This window comes from Doryrhamphus excisus, linkage group LG11 (assembly GCF_037039965.1).
Source record: "Doryrhamphus excisus strain RoL-2023G ecotype Guam linkage group LG11, RoL_Dexc_Guam_v1.1, whole genome shotgun sequence".
NCBI lineage: Eukaryota > Metazoa > Chordata > Actinopteri > Syngnathiformes > Syngnathidae > Doryrhamphus > Doryrhamphus excisus.
Window position 1 is genome coordinate 9,025,208 of NC_136367.1, and position 27,668 is coordinate 9,052,875.

Here is a 27,668-nt window from a genome sequence, read left to right on the forward strand (position 1 = left end):
AAGAGTTATTGAAAAGAATATCATTCATTCATCCATTCATTTATTTTCTACCGCTTATCCTGACGAGGGTTGCGGGGGGTGCTGGAGCAAATCCCAGCTGTTTGGGCAAGAGGCCCTGGACTGGTCACACGCATGCACAAGGAGAACATGCAAACTCCACATAGATTGCCAAGGGTGGAATTTAATTCGGGTCTCGTAGCTGTGAGGCCTGCGTGCTAACCACTCGGCCGCAGCCCTGATAAGAATATCTAAATTATTATTTTACTGTCTTTCTGTTTGTTTAGAACACACATAATTAAGACACTTAAGACATTATTTGGATTTTTGGAGTGTCCGTGAATGCATCTCATGGCCGTCTCGTGACCATGAGGAAGTCTCGAGTCCAGATCACGAGGAGGTCTAGAGGCGTGTTTGTGAGTTGGAGATACATACAGTATATGGTGTTGGAATTACACTGCTGTTGATATGTTCAGGTAAGAGTAAAGTTATAAAAGAGCATCAGACTTTGTGTGAGTGTGTAGGGATGCTGCATTATGCTTCTCTTGGTCGTCATAACAGAAGCATGTGGCTTGACCACGCTATTTTTGATCATCTTGAGTTTTTTTCTGTAAAATCACACTAATCTGTGCCTGTATGTTCCTCAGTGGCATATCTCCGTTTCCGTACCTTGGCGGGCTCTTCCAGGTCCTTGATGTTGAGCAGAGCATGGTTGATCCTGAAGACAATCCAGTCAAACAGTGCACTGTACAATGATTTTGCCATGGAGTCTCTCACTGTACCCGCCTGCACGTACAAATAACAGGAAAGTAAAATACTAGTCGTATCCTTGGTCAGAGAAGCTTTCTTGGCATTAGAAAACATGCAGATTTTTCATTTGCAGTCATTTTTCAATAATTATGCCTTTATTGTACTTGAGGATGTGTTCCGATTGGCAAGAATAAAAATAGTAGTCAAATAGCGTGCCATTAATTGGTGTAAATCAAACAACAGACACACAATTCAGGAAATACAGTACTAATTAATGCATTTTCAATAATATAGCTAATTAATAAAAACATCATTTTATTTTTAATGTAATCCGCTGGCAAAAATTTGGCCTCCAGGTTGCAGCATTTACAGCATTTCTTTTTAGAAAAGTGCAAGTATGCACTTTTATTATTATTGTTAATAAATGGACATGCTTTATTGGCTGAAGTACAGCATTATTAGTTCCAGCTCGTAATACGTATTTCAAAGTGAGGAAAAGTGTTCAAAAAAGGAGACCTTAAAAGCACAAGACGGTTTTCTAGCTCTGGGAGCTCCTTGAGACTATTGCGAGCCATGACTCAAATTGGCCACATACACTATATTAACAAAAGTATCCTAAAGGTATCCTAAAGACTTGGTCTCCACAGGTGTATAAAACCAAGCACCTGGGCTACAAACATTTGTGAAAGAACGGGCGGCTCTCAGGAGCTCAGTCAATTCCAGCATGGAACTGTCGTCGGATACCACCTTTGCAACAAATCCAGTTGTTAAATTTCCTCCCTCCTAAACATTCCACAGTCAACTGTCACAGCTTTAATATAAGAAAGTGGAAGAGTTTGGGAACAACAGCAACTCAGCCAGAAAGTGCTAGGCCATGTAAACTGATGGAGAGAGGTCAGCGGATGCTGAGGCGCATAGTGCAAATACATCACCGACTTCCTGCACAGTCAATTGCTACAGAGCTCCAAACTTCATGTGGCCTTCAGATGAGCCCAAGTACAGTACACGGAGAACTTCATGCAATGAGTTTCCATGCCGAGCAGCGGCATCCAAGCCATACATCACCAAGGCAAAGCGCCGGATGCAGTGGTGTAAAGCACGCCTCCATTGGACTATAGAGCAGTGGAGACACGTTCTCTGGAGTGATGAACCACGCTTTTCCATCTGGCAATCTGATGGACGAGTCTGGGTTTGCAGGTTGCCAGAAGAACGGTACATTTGGGACTGCATTGTGCCAAGTGTGAAATTTGGTGGAGGAGGAATTATGCTGTGGAGTTGTTTTTCAGGAGTTGGGATTGGCCCCTTAGTTCCAGTGAGGAACTTTGAATGCTTCAGGGTAAAAACATTTTGGACAATTCCATGCTCCCAACCTTGTGGGAACAGTTTGGAACGGGCCCCTTCCTCTTCCAACATGACTGTGCACCAGTGTACTAAGCAAGGTCCATAAAGGCATGGATGACTGTGTCTGGTGTGGATGAACTTGACTGGCCTGCACAGAGTCCCGACCTGAACCTGTGGACAGCCTTCCACGATGAGTTGAAGCCGTAATAGCGGCAAAGGGTGGACCGACATCATATTGAACCCTATGGGCTCCGAATGGGATGTCACTTAAGTTCATATGTGAGTCACGGCAGGTGAGCAAATACTTTTGGTCTTATAGTGTAGTTCCCCACATCCATCCCGCAATACATTGCCTTTTCGTCCCCTTTTAGGTATACCACCTGGGCTTCTGGATGTGGATTGCAACACTTAATGTAGACTTCCTGTCCTTCACTTAGGATGTATACAGAGTAGGAACTTGATATGCATCTGCATGAAACGAAAGTCTCCATAGCAAAATATCCAAATACATGTACGGTTACACCCCTATAGTGCTTATGCAATACAATTAAATATCTTAAGTATCTTATTAAGTATGAACCGTGTGGATAAGCGTTTCATAAACACACCTTATTTAAAGAAACCTCCCTCCTTTGTCAAATCACGAAGAAAAAACATCTCATTCACATTTCCGATGGCAAGCTCTGACCTTTCAGAAACAAAGGCGAGCCTTAGTCTTTTACAAAAAAAACAAACCATAGGTTGCTGACTCAAAGCAATGAAGGATATCTTTAAAGAAAGAAAAAGCCCCAATCCAAATACGCCTTTCGTGAGTCAGGGCAAATTAATTCACTTTTAAAATTAAATCACATGAGCCTCAAACATCATTAGTCATTAGTCATTGGGAGGTTGTGACTGTTTCGACAGGAAAGTGTACTACTAGTACTAACATACATTCAGAGCATCTTCTTTGGGATGACTATAAAGAACAGGCTTTCAGGCAACAAATAAAGGAATGTGTTCAAAGATATCAAATACCGATCAAGTTGGATATGGGAATATGTGAGGATGATCTTATTCACACCAGGTACGTATGTACGTAACACAAAGCATCCATGTATGACCATATTGTCTTGCTCTCATTCAGATGGCTCTCATCTGCAGACCTTGACTCGGGTTTGTTTTCCAAGCAGGGGCTTGAAATGCTTTGCGTTTCTAAATACACTTATGTACTACGTGTGTGTGCGTGAACAGACTGGAGGAGCAGGAGAAAGAGTACAGGAAGACATCCAGTATGGTTCCACGCTGTCCTGTAAACATGGCCGGGTCAGGCCAGAGAGCTATGATTGACTTGGCAATGTGCCTCCAGACACACTACAGACCAAGCCACTCAACTTCAGCACAAGAAAGTGTTCCAACACTTTCATGTGCGTCCTCATATTGCTGACTATAACATTTTCTAATAGTTAGTACAGCTCCAAAACTCCTCACCTCTGCCAGTTTATAAGGGACAATGAGCTTCTCGCCCACCGTGATGGTCTTGCGTGTTGTCAAAGCTTCAAAGAGCATCTCCTCTTTGACCTGGCCACGGTGTGAGAAACAGTAGTTAGTTCAAGCTGTCAAGTTCTTGGACCAGTACATCAATTTAGTTTTAATGCTTTTGACACCAGCGTCAGGCTGTATACTCTTGAAAATTGGACTGCTGGTATCCAAGTTCAATCAGAGGTGACACGAAATAAAGATGCAGACATGTTTAACCCTATCGTCACTCGATTATCTATTGCTCCACAAACAATCATTATCTCAAGTTTGGATCAGATTAGCAGGATACTGCCTTGTCACTGAGCGGATATCAGTACAGTGTGTAATATTAAGAGAAAATGGGATTCATGAACTACGACAGACTCCCAGGAAATTAAAGACATTAGACTGACTTAATGAACAATCAAGAGTTAGCGATGCAGTTGGACAGCCCTGTGATAGGAAAAATGATGTCTGGGTGACTAAGTGAAAGACTGGACCAATTAACACGTGACTCTCAGCATGACAGTGTTTACAGTCAGATACCATCTTTTTTCTTTGAAGATGAAGAAAACCAGCTTGTGCTAATTTCATTCAACACCATGTTTATATCTTGGCATACTTTTGCAACAGCACAAGAAATCATTCTTTGTTTACTTATGACCTTTTCCATTTTTGGCAAAGCACACATTGCAGATGTTAATTCCACTTTTTTTTCAGCATCCATGTTGATTAGCCTGAGCTGACTTGTAGGAGAGTTAAATGGTGTGAACATTTATGTGTGCTTGACTTTCCAGCTAACCAAACACATGATCTAGTAGTACCTGGAGGAGTTCTGAAACCACAGGCAGCACCTCTGGGTTACAGATGTCAATAGAGTCGTCCCTGTAGGTTTTCCTCTTGTAGCGAATGTTGCCCAGATGTAGGATGGCTGACAGCAAAGAGAAGATCCTAAAAAGGTTTCAGGGCAGGGTTAGCTAACCATGTCCATTCTATATTGCATTGATTTTCTGACAGACAGAACACTGAAAGTTTTTTTCCCCCAATGGGCAACCCCCCCCCCAGATCTTTGGAGAGATCTGAACTCTTTCCCAACTTGACTGCCAAGAGTCCACATGACTGACTGCAAAAGTGTGACAAACATGCAAAAAAAGGACATCAGGAAGGGGCAAACACTAAGACACTCAGTTCAGGAGATGAAACGATACATGACATTGGGTCTACAAGAAGTAGATAGGATTTTAACGTTACATTACATTATGACAAGTACAATGGCAGGCATGCAATCTACAAATGTTATTTCTACTACATAACCTTGCACTGCCACTCATTTTCACTCTGCCTCCACCCACGGAGACTTTATGATGACAGAAAGGCTCACTCCATTCATGCCGTTGTTCAATGGAACAAACGCACCGACAAAAACACCTCTTTTCCTGCTTGTGTTGCACATGGCAATGTATTAACGACTCTGGCCTTTTTTTTTCCAACGAGAAATCTTGTCACAGACAAACGTGAGGAAGGCAGGCTCTGTCACTGGCACTGAGCTGGACAGCCAGGCACAGCCTGACATCTGTGACAAAGCAAAGGACACTGAGAAGGCTGTTTTCCATCATGGACAACAGGCATAATCTCATGACAGAAGAACAGTTTCAATGGCAGATTACTATCACTGTCCTGCTTCACGCAAAGATTGAGCAGATCCTTCCTCCCCTACGCCCCTGCGGCTTTTCAACACAACAGACAGGAAGCGCTAAAAACACAAGACTGGACTTATTACCATGATGTCCACTCCAAATCTGAAGTGACCTGTTCTGTATTTATTTATTCTTAATCTGTTTTCTTATTTGTATCTCTCCTTGTGATGAAGTTTATATGACATATTTGCAGAGCTGCTGGAAATGTGAATTTCTCTTGAAGAGGAATACAGTATCTGTCCGACTGTGTGTGTGTGTATCTATTGATCAATTCCATTCAGTCCTAATAATCAACAGTCACTTTTATTGCAAATGTTGATTTGAAATTAGAGAACGTCAAAGTCAAGCTAGACATTTTAATAGGCGTATCAATTACTCTTGGTTTTTGAATGTATATATGCTTAAACCCTGTGATTGGCTGGTAACCAGACCAGGGTCTACCCGGCCTCTTGTCAGCTAGGATAGGCTCCAGTACCCCGGCGACCCTCGTGAGGATAAACGATAGAGAATGAATGAATGAATGAATGAATATACTTAAACCAGTCATTTCTAAACATGGGCATGCAAAATGAATGTAATGGTTTGTTGGAAAAAAGCTGTTCAGACAACAATAATGGCTGTGTGCGAACCAATTGTCAGTGTGTGTGTGTGTGTGTGTGTGTGTGTCACTCACTGTTTTCGTGTTGCAGGAAGAAATCCCACCATCTCCATCCCCAGCTGAAGCCTCTCAAAGTCGTGCCTCAGATCTTCACCTTCAACAGTGAAGCAGTCCTGCAAAATGTGGTAAACAAGAGTCATCTCACTGACTCTGTGGCTAATGATAAACTGCTTTGAAGTGGACAAACACTTACTAATGCTGGTGAAACACAGACATGAATGTTTTATGTTGTTTAAAATAGGCATTCTAGTTTAGAATGGGGCTTGGGAGAGAATAACAGACTAAAGGAGAACCACAAAGCAAACAAATGATCAACACTGTGGTCTGATGGACAGAGGATGTGAATATTCTCTTTCGGTGGTGGAAAATGTTGTTTGTTTCCCTTCGATTGATGCATGCACTCAAGATGGCTGAGAACACTCACCAACCACAAGATTTGTATACAATCTATAGCAATACAATATAGAAATCACCTCAATTGCCAATCAAAGTCTTTATGGTCCCTACCACCAGTGTTGGGCATGTTACTAAAAAAATATTAGTTATAGTAACTAGTTACTTCTCAAAAAAGTAGAGTTGCTAACCGAGTTACTCCACTACAGAAGTAACTAGTTACCCGTAAAAGTATCTACCCGCCGTCCCTCCCGCACACACACAGAGAGAGAGAGACGGGTACCATTCCAGAGGTTTGCATTTATTGCAGTCGACAGGTGTTTCTGTGGGGTTGAGTTGCTCACACAAGACGTGGACAGTTTTTTTCGGGGACATAATGTACATTTTACCTTTGACATCAACGAGGTTAAAGTAGTGTCTGTACTTCCATTTGGCAAACGCTGTCTTCTCGCTAGAGTCCTCCTCACTCGCCATCTCTCACTATCGCAATCTTACGAAACCTTAGCCAATCATCACTGCTTATGTGCGCTAAACACCCGCCCACCCAAGTTCTCTGATTGGCTGAAAACACAATCTTACTAAACCTTAGCCAATCCTCATTGCTTATGTGCGCTAAACAACCACCCACCAAAGTTCTCTGATTGGCTGAAAAAACAATCTTACTAAACCTTAGCCAATCCTCATTGCTTATGTGCTCTAAACACCCGCTCATTCAAGTTGTCTGATTGGTTGAAGACGCAATTTTACTAAAACTTAGCCAATCCTCAATGCTTATTTGGTTATGTCGCCCCCTCCCTTGTCACTCTGCAACACTCTCACTGCGCAGCAGATTAGTTATGAAGTCGGTGATATATTCTTAGGCGGCTTCAGTAACGGGGTGTCGAAAATGGTAACGGCGTTATGCTGACAGTGAAAGTAATTAGTTAGATTACCCGTTACTGAAAAAAGTAACGGTGCTAGTAATGCCATTATTTTAAACGCCGTTATTCCCATCACTCCCTACTGGCATGTAGACAGAACATGAGCACATAATGTCATTTCTGAAATTAAAAAGTGCACTTAAAAAAACTACACCTAAAAAAACTTCACAAATTATTTTTACCCTGGTACTTTGATTTCAATACAGTGTGAAAAAGGGCGTGTCATGGGACAAAAACCTAACCTTATTTATTCTGGAGTCCACTCGCTTACTAGCTAGTGAACGCAACACACAACACTGGCATTTGCTACTGCTTAAAAATAAATAAATAAATAAAAACCAAATAAGTCTGAGTCCTAAAAACTCAATTCCCATCAAACAGGTCTACTTGAATTTATCTATATTTGGTTACAAATCAGGAGTTTATACGTCAAGTGTGGACAAATTTACTAAACACATTAGAAAACACTGTCCAAAAAAGTCCCAAGGGTTGCAGACAAGGCATACAGTGGTCAGGATATGACTAGACATACCAACATCATTCCAACAAGCAACACGGCAAAGAAAACAAACAGAGAGAATAAACATGACCCAAAGCAAACCAGGAAATACCCAAAAGGAACAAAAATGTGAAGAAGGGGGGGGGGGTGTGCAAAGGAGAGAGTAGCGACTATGATTTGCGGCTACTTGCTGGTATGTGTGCAGCTGACACTCAGATACTGACCGCTTCACTCTCACAGTAATTGTCCCAATGCAGTCGGTGGGTTGTCTTTGTCATCTGGAAATGTTGGGCAGAGTTTACAGGGCACGAGGTTAGGGTTAGACAGCAGCATTCCACTTATGACATCATACACTGTAGACTTGAACATGTACTACACACAGTTTTATGTGCTACCGGCATTAATGAGCATGCAGTTAAAACAAGACAAAGCTGAACATGAAGCATTATGAAACATCACAAAATTATTCACAGACACACATAATTCAATGAAAGCTGAGGATTTGTAACACAGGTTTTAGTGCAAAAACAGCAGACTTTTTGCTGAAGAAGTTTTTAGGATTATTTTTTAGGATCAATTTATAGCCTTTGGTTATTTGTGTGGGAGGAAAAGAATCACTTTAAACAGACAAAATTGTCATTTACAACCCAACCACTATTGCCAACCGAACATGAAGAGTTGAAAGACAACGTGTCCCTGTTTTTTTTCCCCAAGGCCTCCTACCTGGAGGCATCTAGGAGGCATCCTGACCAGATGCCTAAGCTACCTCGTCTGGTTCCTCTCAGTGCAGAGGAGCAGCAGTTCTACCTTTTCCCAAATGACAGTGCTTCTCAACTTATCTCTAAGGGAGAGCTAAGCCACCCATTCCATTCTCCTCCACTCATCTGGGTCCGGGTTGCGGGGGCAGCAGTCTCAGTAGGGAAGACCAGACTTCCCAGTCCCCAGCCACCTCCTCAAGTTCCACCAGGAGGACACCAAGGTGTTCCTAGGCCAGCTGTGAGACATAATCCCCCCAGTGTGTCCTAGGTCTGCCCTGGGGCCATCTCCTGGCTGGGCATGCCCGGAACACCTCACCAGGGAGGTCCAGGAGACATCCGGACTAGATGCTCAAGCCACCTTAACTGGCTCCTTTCGATGTGAAGGACAAGCGGTTCTACTCTGAGCCCCTCGCTATCTCTTAGGGTGAGTCCAGCTACCCTACAAAAGATACTAATTTCAGCCGTTTGTATATGGAAACTTGTGTTTTCAGTCACGACCCAAAGCTCATGACCATTGGTGAGGGTGGGAACTGGTAAATCGACTGGTAAATTTCAGAGCTTTGCCTTCCGACCAAGCTTTTTTTTCCACCACAACTGTCTGGTACTTCAGACGCTGCAACAATCCACCTATCGACCTCAGGCTCCAACCTTCCCACACTCGTGAACAAGACACCAAGATACTTGAAATCCCCACCTTGGGCAGGACCTCATTCTCGACCCGGAGGGAGCACTCCACCCTTTTCTGATTGAGAACCATGGCCTCTGATTTGGAGGTGCTGAGTCTCATCCCAGAAGCTTCACAGTTGTAAACCATCCCAGTAGTTGAAGGTCAGAGCCCAAAGAGGTCATCGGGACCACAACATCCACAAATAGCAGAGACAAGATTGTAAGGCCCCCGAACCTGACTGTGAACCGGTTGAGTTGCGGGTTGAGTTAAATTCAGACTGAGAGAACAATTAAAGCCTCAATAAGTTTTTGCAGTATTTCATTTGAGTGCAATTTGAACGTGTTCACATTTTTTAAATTTTATTTTATGAGATACTTAATTTCCCAGCTATCCATGTCACTTTGCGTGACAGGTGGGATACACCCTGACTGGGTGAATTGAACTACTTAAATAAATTCACTTTTCAAAAGGTATTCTAATTTTATTCTAACTCTCTTTTACAGTACAGCCAATGTGTTTAAGCACTCATGAACAAAAAACACACAGCAAAGATGTTTTGCCAAAGCAAAATGAAAACACAGTTATGCCTGTGGCTAGCAAATATATAGCATGTTTACGGAACATACACAAACATTGCCTTAACTTTACCGACAAGACTGGGAGCGTTTTATTTGAAGTCACAGAAGAGATGGAAGTCAAACGAGCAGCATCCAAAAGAAGGGAAGATTGTAAAGAGAGTGTAAGAATGTGTGATCAAATGTATACATATAGTCATGTGTGTTTGTGCTGTTCAAGGGTGAGGAGGAATGAAAGGAATTCCTGGTTTTTCTCAGTGCAGGCGAGAGCGGGTCACCGGTAGTCATTGCACGGATGTCATAGCTCTGAGGCAGCAACGACTTTTATACAACATCCACATTCCATAAGTGTGGTGTGTATGACTCCTTATCGTACTTACGTGAAACCTGATTTCCTGGTGAGCCAATACACAAATTCTATTTGTAGGAGTGTGTTTGTCAGGAGTGGAGCACAAGAATTTTTCTGCTCTAACCAGACTTGTAAAACAATGATGATGCATGATTTACACCGAATACACCACAAACATGAAACCAGCAACATGTGGAATGGGTGTGAGTGACAGGAACTGCACTGCACTACGTTCACCTGTGCTGTCCAATCAGATACAATACAATTCTTTACAAGACAATAATGCTCAATCTGAGGTATTAAAGGGGACCTATTATGCTTTTTCCACTTTTCTGACCCATACATGGAGTTAGAATTTTGTATTCTTGTGTTAAACGATGCCAAAATTTCAGATAATGAGGTTTGCGCATTTGGAAGTGAGCCCGGAAAGAAGTTTGGGATGGTTCAAAACGCTTGGTTTCAAAAGGCGTGGTAAAACTGCCCCTTTGTGATGCCACAGAGGGGCAGACTTCCTCATATATAAACTCTCTGCCCTCCCCCAAGCTCTGCTTCCTGCACCCTTTAGAGCCAGGAGCAGCACGCCCTTGCCGGAAAAGTGCATTCATTTCCGACACGCTGTGTGTTCGCATGCCGCCCTCACGTTCGGCTTCTGAGCTGCAACGCACCAATGCTGCCTCTGACTAAATGTGTGGGACAATGAGCACTCTTTCTCGGGCAGGCGAGGTTGCCACACTTCCGGCTTCGCCCGAGCTATAACTCCTATACCCACCATATTAGAAACTGGGGTTTGTTCGTAGTTCGGAAGCACTTTGGCCGTGTGACCAATTACACCAGAGTGGGCGTGCCCGGAGGCGAGCCGTGGGTGGATTAAATTTAAACAGACCGTTTTGGCAAGAAGCACAAATCCAGGGAAATGCAGCTGCAATAGGTGCAGATTCTGCAAAATCTCTAAAGTTTTCTGTGCAGGTTATTATGTGTAGCTGCTCTATAGAAGTCCACAACGCAATACAAAGGGTCGAAAAATGAGCATAATAGGTCCCCTTTAACTGTATAGTTTATTATTAGTTCTGTGTTAAGGCAGATACATTGGATTCCCTTGATTGCGCTCAAGTACTGTACCTCATACCTAAATACTATGTAGTATAAATGTTAAGAGCCACAAACATCTAATGTCTTATTATAGTACTTATTTCTCTTTCCTGTTGGCGCAGACTCCAACACAAGAAGTAACTCCCACATAAAACTCTATTTACCTTAAACAAAAAAACGACCAGAAATCACCAGAAAATCCTCAGGTCATGGAGAATACTTGATGTTAATATTAAACATTTAATTCTACAGGCTAGAAAGTCCCACCTGACTGAGGTAATGGTAATCTTCAGGCTTAATGAGGTGAAAGGCTGTCCTCTCTTCTTCACTTGCTCCTGCCAGCAGGTAGTAAAAGACATGGTAGTTTCTAGAAGACAGGTAGGACAAGCATCATGCATGGGCATCTTTAGACTTTAAAAGAGCTAATGTCACTCTGCTATACATCTGATGTCGGTACATTTCTACAATTGGAATACCAGAATTTTTTGGGAAATGTTCAGTAAGTACAAAGATTCAAAGATAACCCCCACTGTGGAAAAAAGAAAACTTTACTCCTTGTTGTGCCCAAATTCCTGCTCCGGTTGGGGGATTGGATACAAGTCTGTTTAGTTCTAGGTTCGGTCACAGGTTAATCGCACCATGGAGCAGTACGATAGACTGACTTGGTTGGAGTGGACAGAACTAGAACTAGAATGAACGCTATTGCAACCACAAAACATTGTAACATGGAATGCCATAAACAGAGGATTCGATGTACATATGGGTTGGTAACGTATATCAACACAGTGGAAAGTAACTGAATGATTGGCATCTTGTTTAAATGATACACAGTTGGTGGGAACCACGTTTTCTTCCAACTGGGTAAGTGTGTAATACATAAACGCAGCGGCACACTGCCCAGTCAGTCAGTCTCAGTTTGCTGAAACGATGGACGCTGCCTTGTTTGAATTGTGAATAACTTTTCATTACTTTTTAAAATTGGCCAGACACAATAGGTGCATTTGTAAGTATCAGTATTGCCGATATTCTCCATCCTATGCATAAAACAATGTCAAGTTATTAAGGATCACTGTTTTTTGACCATGAATTTGTAAATGTTACTGCCAACCGTGTATCAACCTATCAAGCACTGGAGCAATATTCTGACATGAAATTAAAGCAATAGAAACGAGGAAAAACAAGTCTTCATAACAGGTAGTAAGAACAAGTCTGTTTGTGTGCACATGTGCTTGGGAAGGTGTACTCTTTCTTAGACAACATCTAGCAGCAACATAGAGGTTAGAGGTCAGAAGCTGCACACAAGGTGCTCCTTACATACATTTTATGGGTCTGGAGTCAGCAATCCATCTCATTAAGGGGTGGCTAACGTGAGGCCCACCATGAGCCCCCATGGTGAGGTTAACCCTCCCTAAAAGCTCCAGTCAGCAGGCCACCACATTAATTCAAGCCTTGCTTTGAAGTGAATTTGCCCCATGAATCACACACTGGCCACACCACCATGTTACTTTTTTTAAACACGTGGGCATGCATGACTTTTGCCAATTGTCAAGCCAATACTTGTTACGAGACAATAAAGACCCAAGGATGAGGTTTTATCGACAATGTAGCTCAAGTGTAACATAATAAGGGTGAAACACATTGGAAGTGCTGGCAATGGCAGAGCGAGACTCTGAGGTACACCACACACTCAGAATATTCTAAGTGCACAAAAATGGAAGCCACTCTTTTTTTTCATCTTTTTAGCACACATGGCACACACGACATGGCTCAGGCCTTTGCATGGCAGCCTCCCCCATCAGTGTGTGAATGGGTGAATGAGAGGCATATATTGTCAAGCACTTTGGATAAAAAAAGCGCTATACAAATGCAGTCCATTTACCATTTACCCCACAACAACAGTATATTCAGTTACAACTAGTGTTGGGCGATAATATATATAAAATGGTGATAAACACCAGACCAAACAACCTCCTCTTGCGGAGTGTGAATGGAGTGGAGTTATTAGTTTAGCATGCTAGTGTGGTTATGTGTGTGCGACTGGGGCTGGTGGAGTATATTTTCATGGTGTTGTTTTACTGCTTTAATGTAAAGAGCTTTTTATAAACTTTTTATGATGTAAGGAGGCCGATGGCAACATGCAGGTTCTGGGCATGTTTATTCTTGCACCCAACTTGTGTTACAGACATTCTCATCACACAAACAGAACACACTTCTGGCCTTCAAAATAAGAGCACTCTTTGCCTCATATTGTCTACTGTAATCGTTAAAATAAAATAAGAGTGTCATCAAAAATATCTTAAATACGCAGTTGGAATTGCATCAATGACTACATCTTCCTTAATCACAAGCAAGGGCATTATAATTTGCTGAAGATATCGTATTAATGTGTGCACAGGCTGACATCCCATTAGAAAAGTTAGCCAGACCACATTTCACAATTGTCCATTGATGTATTGCATCAATGAATATAAGGATTTTTGCATTTAATGAACAAATATTTTATTCACTAAGTTATAAAGCCTACACTGGTAATAATGAGTGTAAAATGTAAAAAACAGAATTTTAAAAAATTTACATGGAAAGGACCAGCGATCGACCAGTACCACCTCCGCGATCAACCGGTAGATCGCGATTGACTTAATGAGCACCCCTGATATACAGTATGTCAAATATATAGTATGCAATAATTAGGTTCTATCATGCATCTTTCTGTTCAGAAAATACAATAAAAATTGGTGTATTTCAGTTCTATTCGCAAAAGGTGATTAATCAAAATTTTAATGATTTTTAAAATGTAATGCAATGTGACACATCAATGTACTTTGAGATTAGGATCTTCCACTCAAAGACACACTTACCGCTCATTGTGTTCCTGGTAAACCAGCCTGGACTTCTCCAGGAGGTACTTCTCCACATATGCTCTGGAACAATGATTTTCAAAAAAGGCTTGAATGTATGAATGTAAACATCAGTAAAATGTATACACATTTTTGTTTCCTTACCCTCTCACAGTCCCACTCTCCTGGTAGTTCACCTGGATGAATTTGCCAAAGCGACTTGAGTTGTTATTGTGGGCTGTCTTTGCATTGCCAAATGCCTGAAGAGGGAAGAGAGGGAGACATGATAAGCGTAAGGGGAAATCCACACTGAAACATTTTCAGGTCAAAACAGAAAAGTCATTTAATGTTTCAGCCTTTCACCCACACAGAAATGGCGTTCTGGGTTCCCTGAAACAGTATTTTTTAAAAACGGCTTATAGAGTGGGAAAATCTGAAAACACCGGCTTGTCCTTTCCATGTCGACAGCCGAGTTGCCGATGACGACATCGCTCAGTTGCCGTCACATGACCACAAGTGAGCTTTGACGACCAGCCAACATCATATCTGAATATTTTAACGGACATGACTCACCCCAGTCGACATTGTTCTGATATTTTGTTGTCTTGTTCTCCTTGCAGACGTGAACAAAAACAAAAAACCTCAGCAGCAACAACTGCTATCAAGCATTTGCAGTAACTTGCATGACCCCCGGAATATCAATAGGATTCATGTCAAGACTTGGTCATTCCAAAGTATTTTTTTTTGTTTTTCTTCCGCCATTCAGAGGTGGACTTGCTGGTGTGTTTTGGATCATTGTCCTGCTGCAAAACCCAAGTTGGTTTCAGCTTGAGGTCATGAACAAATGGCCGGATGTTTTGTTAGACAGAAGAATTCATGGTTCCATTTATGATAGCAAGTCTTCCAGGTCCTCAAGCAGTAAAACAGCCCCAGACCATCACACTCCCACCACCATATTTTACTGTTGATAAAAAATGTCAACTTCTGTCTCATCAGACCACAGTGTATTTTCCCAAAGGTCTTGGGAATCATCAAGCTGTTTTCGAGCAAAAATAATGTTCTTTATGTTCAGCAGTCGTTTTCATCTTGGACCTCTGCCATGCAGGATGTTTTGCCCAGTGGTTTTCTCATGGTGGAGTCATGAACACTGACCTTAACTGTGGCAAGTAAGGTCTGCAGTTCTTACTTGCCACTGTAAGAACTGTTCCATGTTTTCGCCATTTGTGGATAGGTTCGCTGGAGTCCCGAAGCTTAGAAATGGCTTCATAAGCTTTTCCACTTGAACTCCGGTGTGATAAATCACTGTTGTGTTTTAACAGGAGGGTATGTATGTATGGACTTTTTCCTCCCTCGATAACAAATGTTTAATTTAAAAACTGCATTTTGTGTTCAGTTGTGATGGCTTTGACTATTTATACATTTGTTTGATCACCTGAAGTATTTAAGTTTGACAAACATGCAAGAAAATAAGAAATCAGCAAAACCTTACACTAAGCCATCATTGTTGTCGGAAAATAACTCGTATCTAGACGCGTTTGGTACATTGAATTTAGTGTCAGAGCTCAAAGGACACATTTAAAGTAAATTGAGTGTGTGAAGAACTTATTTGTGGGTCAAACAGACATGGGGTTGGGAAACATGCCAAACATTGTCTTGCAATGCTGTCAGTCCGGATGGCACAAAGCAGGCTTTTCCTCTTTCAGAGTTTGGAATGGCGTCATTCAGAGACAGATTAATAACATGGTTTTTGGCTCTGCTTGAATCAGAGAAAAACAAATTGGCAGTGTGAGCTTAGCCTTGCACCTAGGTTGAAAAAAGACTCAACAAGTGATTAATGGGGTCTGTGTGGACATGTGTAACATGTGTAGTGGTTGTGCCTTCATACGAAGTCCTGTATTTCCCTTTGTCATGAAGTTTATGTTGTATGGCTGCCTACAGGGGAAGTAGTTTTTCTTCCAATATAAATCCTGCAGTTATTTGTAGCTTTGCCATGAGTAAACAAATTCCTTTGTGAATCACTTGGGGCTGCTCTCAGTATGTCGGTGGAATTGGAAAACACCTCTCCATGGCCCCACCCTTTTATCAGTGCCAGACTCCATTTGTTGCCCTATCTTGTCAATAAACAATATCTGAATCCCTACTGCCACACTCTCAGGACAAATTGTTGCATTGATTTGTCCTGAACTACTAAAGATGTATTTGTTTGCATTTCTACTGGGCTATGAGTGGCTTCTGACTTTGCTGCATGCAAAACAAAACAAAATAGCACCAACTTTTAAGTTGGTGAACCCAATCCCGTGCATTGGCTTGTTTTGGCTGCAGAAAGAGACATAATCATTTTGACCACTATAGCTTCTGTGCTAATAAAATCAACTTTGTAGTCACATCATCAGACATGCATCCGAGGTGATGAGTTGGGAGACCCAAACATGTAGTGAGGGTGTGCTGGGAATGCCCCCCAACTATAGGGGGATCACACTCCTCAGCCTCCCTGGAAAAGTCTATTCCAGGGTGCTGGAGAGAAGGGTAGGCCGTTAGTTGAACCTCGGCTACAAGAGGTGCAAGGCGGTTTTTGTCCCAGTCGCAGAACACTGTTGGATTATGAGATTTGTGGCACTCTATTATGTATTATTAAATTCTTGTGCTACCGGAGCAGTGGCCTGGTTCACATTGCCAGCAGTAAGTCCAGCATTTCCGGTGAATGTTGGCCTCTGCCAAGTTTGTTGAGGAATTTTGTCGTAATATGTGCAGAGGCTGACATCCCATTATAAAAGTTTGCCAAGCTATTGTATATCCCATTCTGAAATACTGGGTCAAATTGGACACTCAATAAATAACCACTTCATTAATTAACAGATATTTAAATTACATTTACATAAAATTTTACTGTCACAAAAGTATGCACTATGGTGGTAAAACACGAAGTGTAAAAGGCAATAAATTGAACTAATAACGGAAAAAAAACAATTGTGAGGAAAAAAATAGTGTGTGTGTGTGTGTGTGTGTTTGGGGGGGCGGGGGGGGGTTGGACATCAATAAGACGTGTGTGTTGCTGTAAATGTATTCCCTAGGGGAGCTGACAACAATGCAATGCCACAATTCTGAGTATATACAGGTAAGGGCCAGAAAATTAGAATATTTTCATAAACTTGATTTATTTCAGTCATTGTGTTCAAAAGGTATAACTTTTACATTATATTTAATCATTGCACACAGACTGATCCACGTTGCTTGAAGTCTAGTGTGAAGTTTCCACCATCAGTGATGGTTTGGGGTGCCATGTCATCTGCTGGTGTCGGTCCACTCTGTTTCCTGAGATCCAAGGTCAACGCAGCCGTCTACCAGCAAGTTTTAGAGCACTTCATGCTTCCTGCTGCTGACCTGCTTTATGGAGATGGGGATTTTACGTTCCAACAGGACTTGGCGCCTGCACACAGCGCCAAATCTACCAGTGCCTGGTTTAAGGACCATGATATTTCTGTTCTCAATTGGCCAGCCAACTCGCCTGACCTTAGCCCCATCGAAAATCTGTGGGGTATTGTTAAGAGGAAGATGCAGAATGCCAGACCCAAAAATGCAGAACAGCTGAAGGCCACTATCAAAGCAACCTGGGCTCTCATAACACCTGAGCAGTGCCAGAAACTGATCGACTCCATGCCACGCCGCATTAATGCAGTCATTGAGGCAAAAGGAGCTCCCACCAAGTATTGAGTACTGTACATTCTCATATTTTTCACGTTCATACTTTTCAGTTGGCCAACATTTCTAAAAATCCTTTTTTTGTATTGGCCTTAGGTAATATTCTAATTTTCTGACCCACGGAATTTCAGATTTTCATTTGTTGCCACCTATAATCATCAAAATTAAAGAAATAAACATTTGAAATGCATCAGTCTATGTGCAATGATTAAATATAATGTAAAAGTTATACCTTTTGAACATAATGACTGAAATAAATCAAGTTTATGAAAATATTCTAATTTTCTGGCCCTTACCTGTACAGTCCGGAAAGTATTCACAGCGCTTCACTTTTTCCCACATTTTGTCATGTTACAGCCTCATTCCAAACTGTATTAAATTAATCTCTTACCTCAAAATTTTACACAAAATACTCCATTATGACAATGTGAAAAAGTTTTTTTTTTTACTTTTTTTGAATTTATTAAAAATAGAAAACTAAGAAATCACATTTACATACGTAAGTATTCACAGCCTTTCCCATGAAGCTCAAAATTGAGCTCAGGTGCATCTTTTTTCCACTGATCATCCTTGAGATCTTTCTACAGCTTAATTGGAGTCCACCTGCAGTAAATTCAGTTGATTGGACATGATTTGGAAATATAATAACTGTCTATATAAGGTCCCACAGTTGACTGTGCATGTCAGAGCACAAACACCAAGCATGAAGTCAAAAGAACTGTCTGTAGACCTGCGAGACAGGATTGTCTTGAGGCACAAATCTGGGGAAGGATACAGGAAAATTTCTGCTGCTTTGAAGGTCCCAATGAGCACAGTGGCCTCCATTATTCGTAAATGGAAGACGTTTGGAACCACCAGGACTCTTCCTAGAGCTGGCCGGCCTTCTAAACTGAGCGATCGGGGAAGAAGGGCCTTAGTCAGGGAGGTGACCAAGGCCCCGATGGTCACTCTGTCAAAGCTCCAGCGTTCCTCTGTGGAGAGAGGAGAGCCTTCCAGAAGGACAACCATCTCTGCAGTAATCCACCAATCAGGCCTGTATGGTAGAGTGGCCAGACGAAAGCCACTCCTTAGTAAAAGGAACATGGCAGCCCGTCTGGAATTTGCCAAAAAGCACCTGAATGACTCTCAGACCATGAGAAACAAAATTCTCTGGTCTGATGAGACAAAGATTGAACTCTTTGGTGTGAATGCCAGGCGCCATGTTTGGAGGAAACCAGGCACTGCTCATCACCAGGCCAATACCATCCCTACAGTGAAGCATGGTGGTGGCAGCATCATGCTGTGGGGATGTTTTTCAGCAGCAGGAACTGGCAGACTAGTCAGGATAGAAGGAAAAATGAATGCAGCAATATATAGAGATATCCTGGATGAAAACCTGCTCCAGAGCGCTCTTGACCTCAGTAGACTGGTCATGTACCTTGACCATATAGACAGTAGACATTAGCACACAGCCAAGATCTCAAAAGATTGGCTTCAGAACCACTCTGTGAATGTCCTGGAGTGGCCCAGCCAGAGTCCAGACTTGAATCCGATTGAACATCTCTGGAGAGATCTGAAAATGGCTGTGCACAGACGTCACCCATCCAACCTGATGGAGCTTGAGACTTATTGCAAAGCAGAATGGGCAAAACTGCCTAAAGATAGGTGTGCTAAACTTGTGGGATCATATTCAAAAAGACTTGAGGCTGTAATTGCTGCCAAAGGTGGATCAACAAAGTATTAAGCAAAGGCTGTGAATACTTATGTAAATGTGATTTTTTTTGTTTTCTATTTTTAATAAATTCAAAACATGTCAAAAAAACCTTTTTTCACATTGTCATAATGGAGTATTTTGTGTAGAATTTTGAGGTAAGAGATTAATTTAATACAGTTTGGAATGAGGCTGTAACATGACAAAATGTAGAAAAAGTGAAGCGCTGTGAATACTTTCCGGATGCACTGTACATCCAAAAATATGAATTGTGGTCACTGTTTTGTACAGTAAAAAGATATAATGTTGTAGGTAACACGTGGAGCATATACAGTACAGAGCAATTATTGGCTGACCTGGGGGAGTTAATGGACCTATGTAAACACATATTAGTTACATTTACACTACTATGAGAGCTTGTTTCCTTTCCGAATGTCAAGAAGACGCAACTGAAACTGTTTATACAGACACTGTTGGGCCACGCCGCACACTGCAATAGGTCAAAACATTTTTCCTGGCTTTGGGACACCAAGTGAGCCAAAGGCTGACCAATGACAAACTTGAGATGACGGCAAAACTCTGTGTAATGTGACCGGTCTGCGAGTTTAGTCAAAGTCAATTAGCACCGCCTACACAGAGAAGAGGTTTGATTTGAGTTTTGAGTTATGTTGCACATTGTGGTCACTGTCCACACGTTTTCTAATAGGAATAATGTATTACACTTCCTGGACTTGTCAAATATTTCTAATATGTTTTTTCTCCAGAGGCAAGAGGAATAACACTAGAAAGACAAAAACTGGGTAAAATAAAAACCTGAAAAGCAAAATCGATATGATCAGAAATACGAATGAACCATAGTCCCCAAGAAAACCAGAAAAAGTCAAAAGAATTGTCCCTCGTGGCTTTAAAAAAAACAATATCTAGAGGGGTGTAAATACTCCCTATATATAGCGACAAAGTCACTAACTTGACAACTGGCATCAGATATATAGACTAAGGATGGGCGATAGGGACCAAAAACTCATATCCTGGTATATTTAGGTTGAATAATAAATCGATAAATGATATACTCTATATCCCCATATTTTATCCACAAAGTGACTTGAGACAAAATCAAAGCTAAATATGTGTCAAGTTGTTTTATCATCCATTCATTCATCCATTTTCCTCCGCTTATCCGGGTCCGGGTCGCGGGGGCAGCAGTCTCAGTAGGGAAGCCCAGACTTCCCGGTCCCCGGCCACCTCCTCCAGCTCCACCGGGAGGACACCAAGGCCTTCCCAGGCCAGCTGTGAGACATAGTCCCTCCAGCGTGTCCTAGGTCTGCCCCGGGGCCTTTTCCCGGCTGGGCATGCCCGGAACACCTCACCAGGGAGGCGTCCGGGAGGCATCCGGACTAGATGCCCGAGCCACCTCAACTGACTCCTGAGAAGCGGCTCTACTCTGAGCCCCTCCCGGATGGCTGAGCTCCTCAACCTATCTCTTAGGGTGAGTCCAGCCACCCTACGGAGGAAACTCATTTCAGCCACCTATATCCGCCATCTCATTCTTTCGGTCATGACCCAAAGCTCATGACCATAGGTGAGGGTGGGAACATAGATCCACCGGTAAATTGAGAGCTTTGGCTCAGCTCTCTTTTCACCACGACGGTCCGGTACAGCGACCGCATTACTGCCGAGGCTGCACCGATCCGTCTGTCGACCTCACGCTCCCACTTTCCCTCACTCGTGAACAAGACCCCGAGATACTTAAACTCCTCCACCTGGGGCAGGACCTCATTCCCAACCCGGAGGGAGCACTCCACCCTTTTCCGACTGAGAACCATGGCCTCTGATTTGGAGGTACTGAGTCTCATCCCAGATGCTTCACACTCAGATGCAAACCGTCCCAGTAAACGCTGAAGGTCGCAGCCCGAAGAAGCCATAAGAACCACATCATCTGCAAATAGCAGAGATGAGATTCTAAGGCCCCCGAACTGGACTCCCTCAACACCTTGGCTGCGCCTAGAAATTCTGTCCATGAAAATTGTGAACAGAATCGGTGACAAAGGGCAGCCTTGGCGGAGACCAACGTTTACCGGAAACAGGCTCGACTTACTACTGGCAATGCGAACCAGACGCCTGCCCCGTTGTACAAGGACCGGATAGCACGTAGTAACGCGCCACCAATCCCGTACTCCCGGAGCACCCCCCAAAGGACGCTACGGGGAACACGGTCGAATGCCTTTTCCAGGTCCACAAGCAACGCTCGTACCCTTCTCTCCAGCACCCTGGAATAGACTTTCCCAGGGAGGCTGAGGAGTGTGATCCCCCTGTAGTTGGAACACACCCTCCGGTCACCCTTCTTGAAAAGGGGGACCACCACCCCGGTCTGCCAATCCAAAGGTACTGTTCCCGACTTCCATGCAATGTTGAAGAGACGTGTCAGCCAAGACAGTCCCTCAACATCCAGAGCCTTGTTACTATTAAAATTAACATCAGGATGTTTTTGTTTTTGAATGTGAGTGTGAATGGTTGTTTGTCTATATGTGCCCTGTGATTGGCTGGCCACCAGTCCAGGGTGTACCTCGCTTCTCGCCCGAAGACAGCTGGGATAGGCTCCAGCACCCCCGCGACCCTTGTGAGGATAAGCAGCAGAAAATGAATGAATGAATGAATGGAAAAAGCCAAACATAATTATAACAAACCTTTAGCTATGCTCTAATCCTCAGTTCATAACAAAAGAAAAAAATATGGAGGAGTGCCTGGTTTTAGAGGACATGTCAGCAACTCAAAAATACTTGAAAGTATTTTTAGGTCAACGTTTTTAGAAGACACAAGCATGTCCAGGAATAAAAACATGTCATCGTGTGCATCAGGCTTAGCAGCCGTCTGTCTAACTTCCTTGTACATGTGTGGTAGAGCTTGTCGTGTAAATAATTTTAAAGCCATTTTTTCCACTGTTGCAACAGGGACATTATATTAGCAATATGATAAAGTTGCTTTTCCTTTCATGAGGAACGAAACAGGAGCACGGCAGAACCTACTACATTGCACACATTCCTCATATTGGAGTTTGTGCCATGTTTTAAGGTGGTGAAAATTATTATTATACTCTGGATTCAAAGTACCTCCATATTACTGAGTTACTGTGTATTCCTTGCCAACTTTTTCCACCACAGAAGTGCTAGCCTGTTTGCTATCTTCCGGTCTTCTGCTCCACCTGCATGAGGGAGGAAGCGCAAATCCAGTCTATATCAATATCAATGATATGGTCCGTTTTGACATTGTGTTTAAAGTAAAATATCTATATATCGCCCCACTCTCATACAGGCCCATTGTCTGTCGTTGAAATAAATACAGCCTCCTTCAAGTTTTCTATTTCATCTCCTGTTGTTTCTTCCTCCCCCAAAACCCTGGTGAGGATAAGCGGTGTAGAAAATGGATGGATGGATGTTTCTTCCTCCGCTCTTCCTCTATTCAACAACAGGCTGGATACATTTATTAACGGCAAAGAATTACTATCAGAAAGTCAGTATGGATACAGAGCTAACATTTCTACCTCCATGCCACTGATCAAAATTAGGGAGGAAAGCACTAACGCTATAGATCATAGTGTGCAGCCACAGTATTCATGGATCTGACAAAAACCTTTGATACAATCAATCATGACATCCTAATAACTGAATTAAAAAGGTATGGAATAAGAGGATTAGTTCTGAACTGGGTCAAAAGCTACTTAGCTGACAGGAAGCAATACGTAAAGCTAGGAGAATACACATCTGCAAGTTCATATATTACGTGCGGAGTTCCCCAGGGGTCAATACTGGGGCCAAAACTGTTCAACTTGTACATCAATGATATCTCCAAAGTCAAGAAAGACTTAAAGCTGGTATTATTTGCAGTTGATGCCACTGCTTTTTGTTCCGGAGGGAGAACAGAAGAATTAGAAAGGTCAGAGAAGAAATGGTCATATTAAAAAGATGGTTTGATAATAATAGATTGTCCTAAACTAAAAGTAAAATCATGCTGTTTGGTAGCAGCAGAAAGGACACGTACCGGCAAATACAAATGGACGGTGTAAACATTGAAAGGGTGAAGGAAAATACATTTCTGGGGATCATAATAGATGAAACCTCATATTACAAATATACAACATAAGGTGGCGAGAAATATTTCAGTTTTGAACAAATCAAAATTTGTTTTCAATCAGAAATCACTCAACGCTCTTTATTGCTCTCTGGTTCTACCATATCTTACTTATTATGTGATGCACTCAAATGTAACCTGATGCATGTTCAAACGAAATTAAACCATTACAATTACCATTACCATTTCCATTACCGAAAACTAATAATACATTGCTCAAATCTTTGCTATCTCGTCCATTCTCTCATGACTGTTTATTCTCCCTAAATGAGAGCTGTGCCTTCTTGGGAACGGTGATCAGAAGAAATTCACACCAGGTTCTTACATTCTTTACCAATTCAACATTGGCTTTCAAAAAAACCAACAACATAGAACAATGCAATGTAGTTTATGTCTTCTATAGTATGGCTTATGTCTTACGGCAGAGTGGTTACGGAGACTTTGTCCAGCTTTGTGTGCCATGAATCTTGCTGTGTTGAACAGACATGCATCATTTATCATGACGATGACTTATTTGTGCCTGTGAGGAGCAAAGGCCTGACCTTTAACAAGCAGTTTAGTCTGACTCAAATTCAGTAAAAACATTACAGCAGGGAGACTGAAAAGCAGACTGTTGTCGAGGGTCATGACTCCGTGAGTTTGCAGTGTTTTAAACGGATGAAGAGACTGTGGACATAAAACAAGTGCCCAGTTTAAAAGGATTATCCTTCCTTCTCAGTCATCGATTTCTTAGTCATACAAACTCATTACAACGATGTGAACTGTTGCCATGTGACTGTGTGGTCCTACATGGAACAGAAAAATGCTTTGTCCACATTTCTAATAGACCTATTAATAGATGTCAGATGGGCCACAAGAGAAAAAAGTGCCTTCTAATTGACTCACAATTTTGGACCATGACACTGGCCCTGTTGGACTCACCAGCCACTCAAAGTTCCTGCTAATGTACCCTCAGAGATCCATATTCCCCTCTCTGTGTTTAGTTGGCCAAAGCATCCATCTCAAGACCTGAACCTGGCCCTGAGGGTGTCAGCATGATGGCCGCATGGTCTAAAATGGATCATGTGTGTGTGGGTAGATTAGAATACCTTTCTCCTGCAATGGAAAAATACCTGAGGCTATGTGTCATCTAAGAAGTAAGAGTCTAGGAAGGATGACATTTTTAATTATCTTTATTTAACTTTAGTCATGCGGTAAGGGGACACCACAATGTGAATCGCTAAACCATATCCTAACACATTTTAGAAACACTGTATCCACAAAGAGTGACAATAATGTGATTAATCCTTTTTAAAAAGATGCCAGTGTTCAGTGAGGGTTGTTTGTTAGATGAAACAATCTGACTTTTTCACAACAGAAAAGATGTCTTACGTCATTTCTAGGAATCTCACCACCATACACCCCTGAGGGCTGACGTGATGGTCCAGTGAAATAAGAAATATAGCGAAACACAGACGTCAAGGGACAGGCTTGTCATAGACCTTAGCTGAATTTCAGTTTTTTTTTCCCCTTTTTGTCACTCTCATACTAAGGGTGTGGAAAATAATCAATATTAATCGATACATCAATGTACATGCGTGTGATTCACTGGGTTCATTCACTGGGTATGGATGCAATTGACGGGTGAAATCTAGATTCATTGCAATGCGTTTGTGGGTATCGGTAAAATCCGATGCAAGCGCCGTTTTATTAATGTTCAACTTCACCTCATATGCCCTTCCCCACCATGATTATTTTGCGTTTTGTATTGAATACGGACGGAAGCTCTGAGGCACATACAACTACTAGTCTAGTAAAACAGCATGGACGTTTGCAAGGAAGCAGCAGCAATGAAGTTTCTATATTTAACCACCCCACAAAGTTGAAATTGTATGTTTGGAAACACTACGGATTCTCAAAGAACGGCGGAAAGTTCGACAAAACGTCCATCATTTGCAAAGAATGCCGCGTTAAGAAGCCGTACAACGGCAGCAGGACAAACATGCCGATCCCCCCTTAAGAAGGGTACACCACATCACCTCCCAGTCCAGTCTAGTTCCTCGTCGGACACCGAAAAACCAAGCATTCATATTAGCAGTATGTTTTGCAGACAGCATACTCGATTTTTTACAGCAGTAATTGTTTAATTGTTTTTGTTAATTGTTTTACTCCACCACTGAACCACTGCTATTGTAATTGCATAGCCAATGTAAAATTGTACGAAATGTTATTTTTGAAAAGTTGTTGCTGTTTTAAGATGGCAAAAAGGATGATCAAGAAGTGGTGCATAGTAAAAGAGACAAACAGCACTTTAGTTGGATTTACTGCCAAGTGCCCATAAGGAATAAAGCCAAATCCTTGAATCCTTTGTAGGACCATACTGAATTCCATTTTTTCCCTTTGCTTATTTGCATCATGTTGAATTGCATCATATCGAAAGAAATTGCACCATATCATACCTGATTGCATTGATTTGAACTAAATGATTATCGTATCGTATCATGAAGCGAGTGAATCATATCGTCAGAAAATTCCATATACAGTGCATCCGGAAAGTATTCACAGCACTTCACTTTTTCTACATTTTGTCATGTTACAGCCTCATTCCAAACTGAATTAAATTAATCTCTTACCTCAAAATTCTACACAAAATACTCCATTATGACAATGTGAAAATTTGTTTTTTTGACATGTTTTGAATTAATTAAAAATAGAAAACAAAAAAATCACATTTACATAAGTATTCACAGCCTTTGCCATGAAGCTCAAAATTGAGCTCAGGTGCATCTTTTTTCCACTGATCATCCTTGAGATCTTTCTACAGCTTAATTGGAGTCCACCTGCAGTAAATTCAGTTGATTGGACATGATTTGGAAATATAATAACTGTCTATATAAGGTCCCACAGTTGACTGTGCATGTCAGAGCACAAACACCAAGCGTGAAGTCAAAAGAACTGTCTGTAGACCTGCGAGACAGGATTGTCTTGAGGCACAAATCTGGGGAAGGATACAGAAAAAATTCTGCTGCTTTGAAGGTCCCAATGAGCACAGTGGCCTCCATTATTCGTAAATGGAAGACATTTGGAACCACCAGGACTCTTCCTAGAGCTGGCCGGCCTTCTAAACTGAGCGATCGGGGAAGAAGGGCCTTAGTCAGGGAGGTGACCAAGGCCCCGATGGTCACTCTGTCAGAGCTCCAGCAATCAGGCCTGTATGGTAGAGTGGCCAGACGAAAGCCATCAGACCAGAGAATTTTGCTTCTCATGGTCTGAGAGTCATTCAGGTGCTTTTTGGCAAATTCCAGACGGGCTGCCATGTTCCTTTTACTAAGGAGTGGCTTTCGTCTGGCCACTCTACCATACAGGCCTGATTGGTGGATTGCTGCAGAGATGGTTGTCCTTCTGGAAGGCTCTCCTCTCTCCACAGAGGAACGCTGGAGCTCTGACAGAGTGACCATCCCACTCCTGGCCATTTACACTTCTAGACTTCAAGAGTTTTCAAGAAAGGTAAACAGTATGTGAAATGTTAATTTGTCAATTTCATTCGTCATTAATGATTATTTCACATTGTTTTTTTGTATTGCACAGTCAAGAATTCACGTCACAAAAGTTGGGTGTGTTTTTTAATAGCTGTGAGGCTACCTTTATACATTCAAATAGAATGACAGCTGTCAGGCAGACCATGAAAACCAAACTCGAAAAAACCCCAGAAGACCACAGATCTCCACCTATGCCACACTGTTAACTACTAAAACCAACAATTTAATTTACCAATAAAACAATGTCAACTAGAGAGGGCCAATAATATCGGCCACAGATATTTATCGGCCCAATATTAGCCAGAAAATCTGATATCGGGTAATATCGGCATTGGGATCTTCCCTTTAATGAGAACCGCACACCATTGCATTTGCGGAGATTGTACCATAAAGGCAGGTAGGACTGTGCCACTTAAACATTCTGTGGTTTAAATGAGCAAAACAATATCAGCGCTCACAATGAGCTCATCAGCCACATTGAATTCACTGGTGGGTTAATATTCCACATAGCATTCTTACCAACAGTGTCTTAAAGAAACATGTAACTTATTAGCTACCTACAATAACAGTACAGCAAAGCATACTGGAAAATGGGAAGAAAGCTTG

The 27,668-nt window shown here is 42.0% G+C and overlaps 1 protein-coding gene across 8 annotated transcripts in view; it reads right to left on the reverse strand.

Annotated features, from left to right (window-relative positions):
- myo9aa (myosin IXAa) overlaps positions 1 to 27,668 on the reverse strand; it is a 112,301-nt gene that overhangs the window by 40,417 nt on the left and 44,216 nt on the right. For 6 of the 8 annotated variants that reach the window (XR_009130882.2, XM_058078939.2, XM_058078938.2 and 3 more), the window contains exons 3-10: positions 14,196 to 14,290; positions 14,052 to 14,114; positions 11,461 to 11,560; positions 7,980 to 8,033; positions 5,959 to 6,056; positions 4,413 to 4,539; positions 3,559 to 3,648; positions 667 to 783 (exon numbers count right to left, since the gene is read on the reverse strand). Coding sequence is in view for 7 of the 8 variants with exons in the window: in XM_058078939.2 (XP_057934922.2) it covers positions 667 to 783; positions 3,559 to 3,648; positions 4,413 to 4,539; positions 5,959 to 6,056; positions 7,980 to 8,033; positions 11,461 to 11,560; positions 14,052 to 14,114; positions 14,196 to 14,290 (744 nt within the window). In the remaining variant the exon portion in view is untranslated. Of the gene's footprint in view, positions 1 to 666; positions 784 to 3,558; positions 3,649 to 4,412; positions 4,540 to 5,958; positions 6,057 to 6,725; positions 6,833 to 7,979; positions 8,034 to 11,460; positions 11,561 to 14,051; positions 14,115 to 14,195; positions 14,291 to 27,668 lie in introns of those variants that run through there. The other 2 variants (XM_058078937.2, XM_058078941.2) reach the window with 2 other exon arrangements.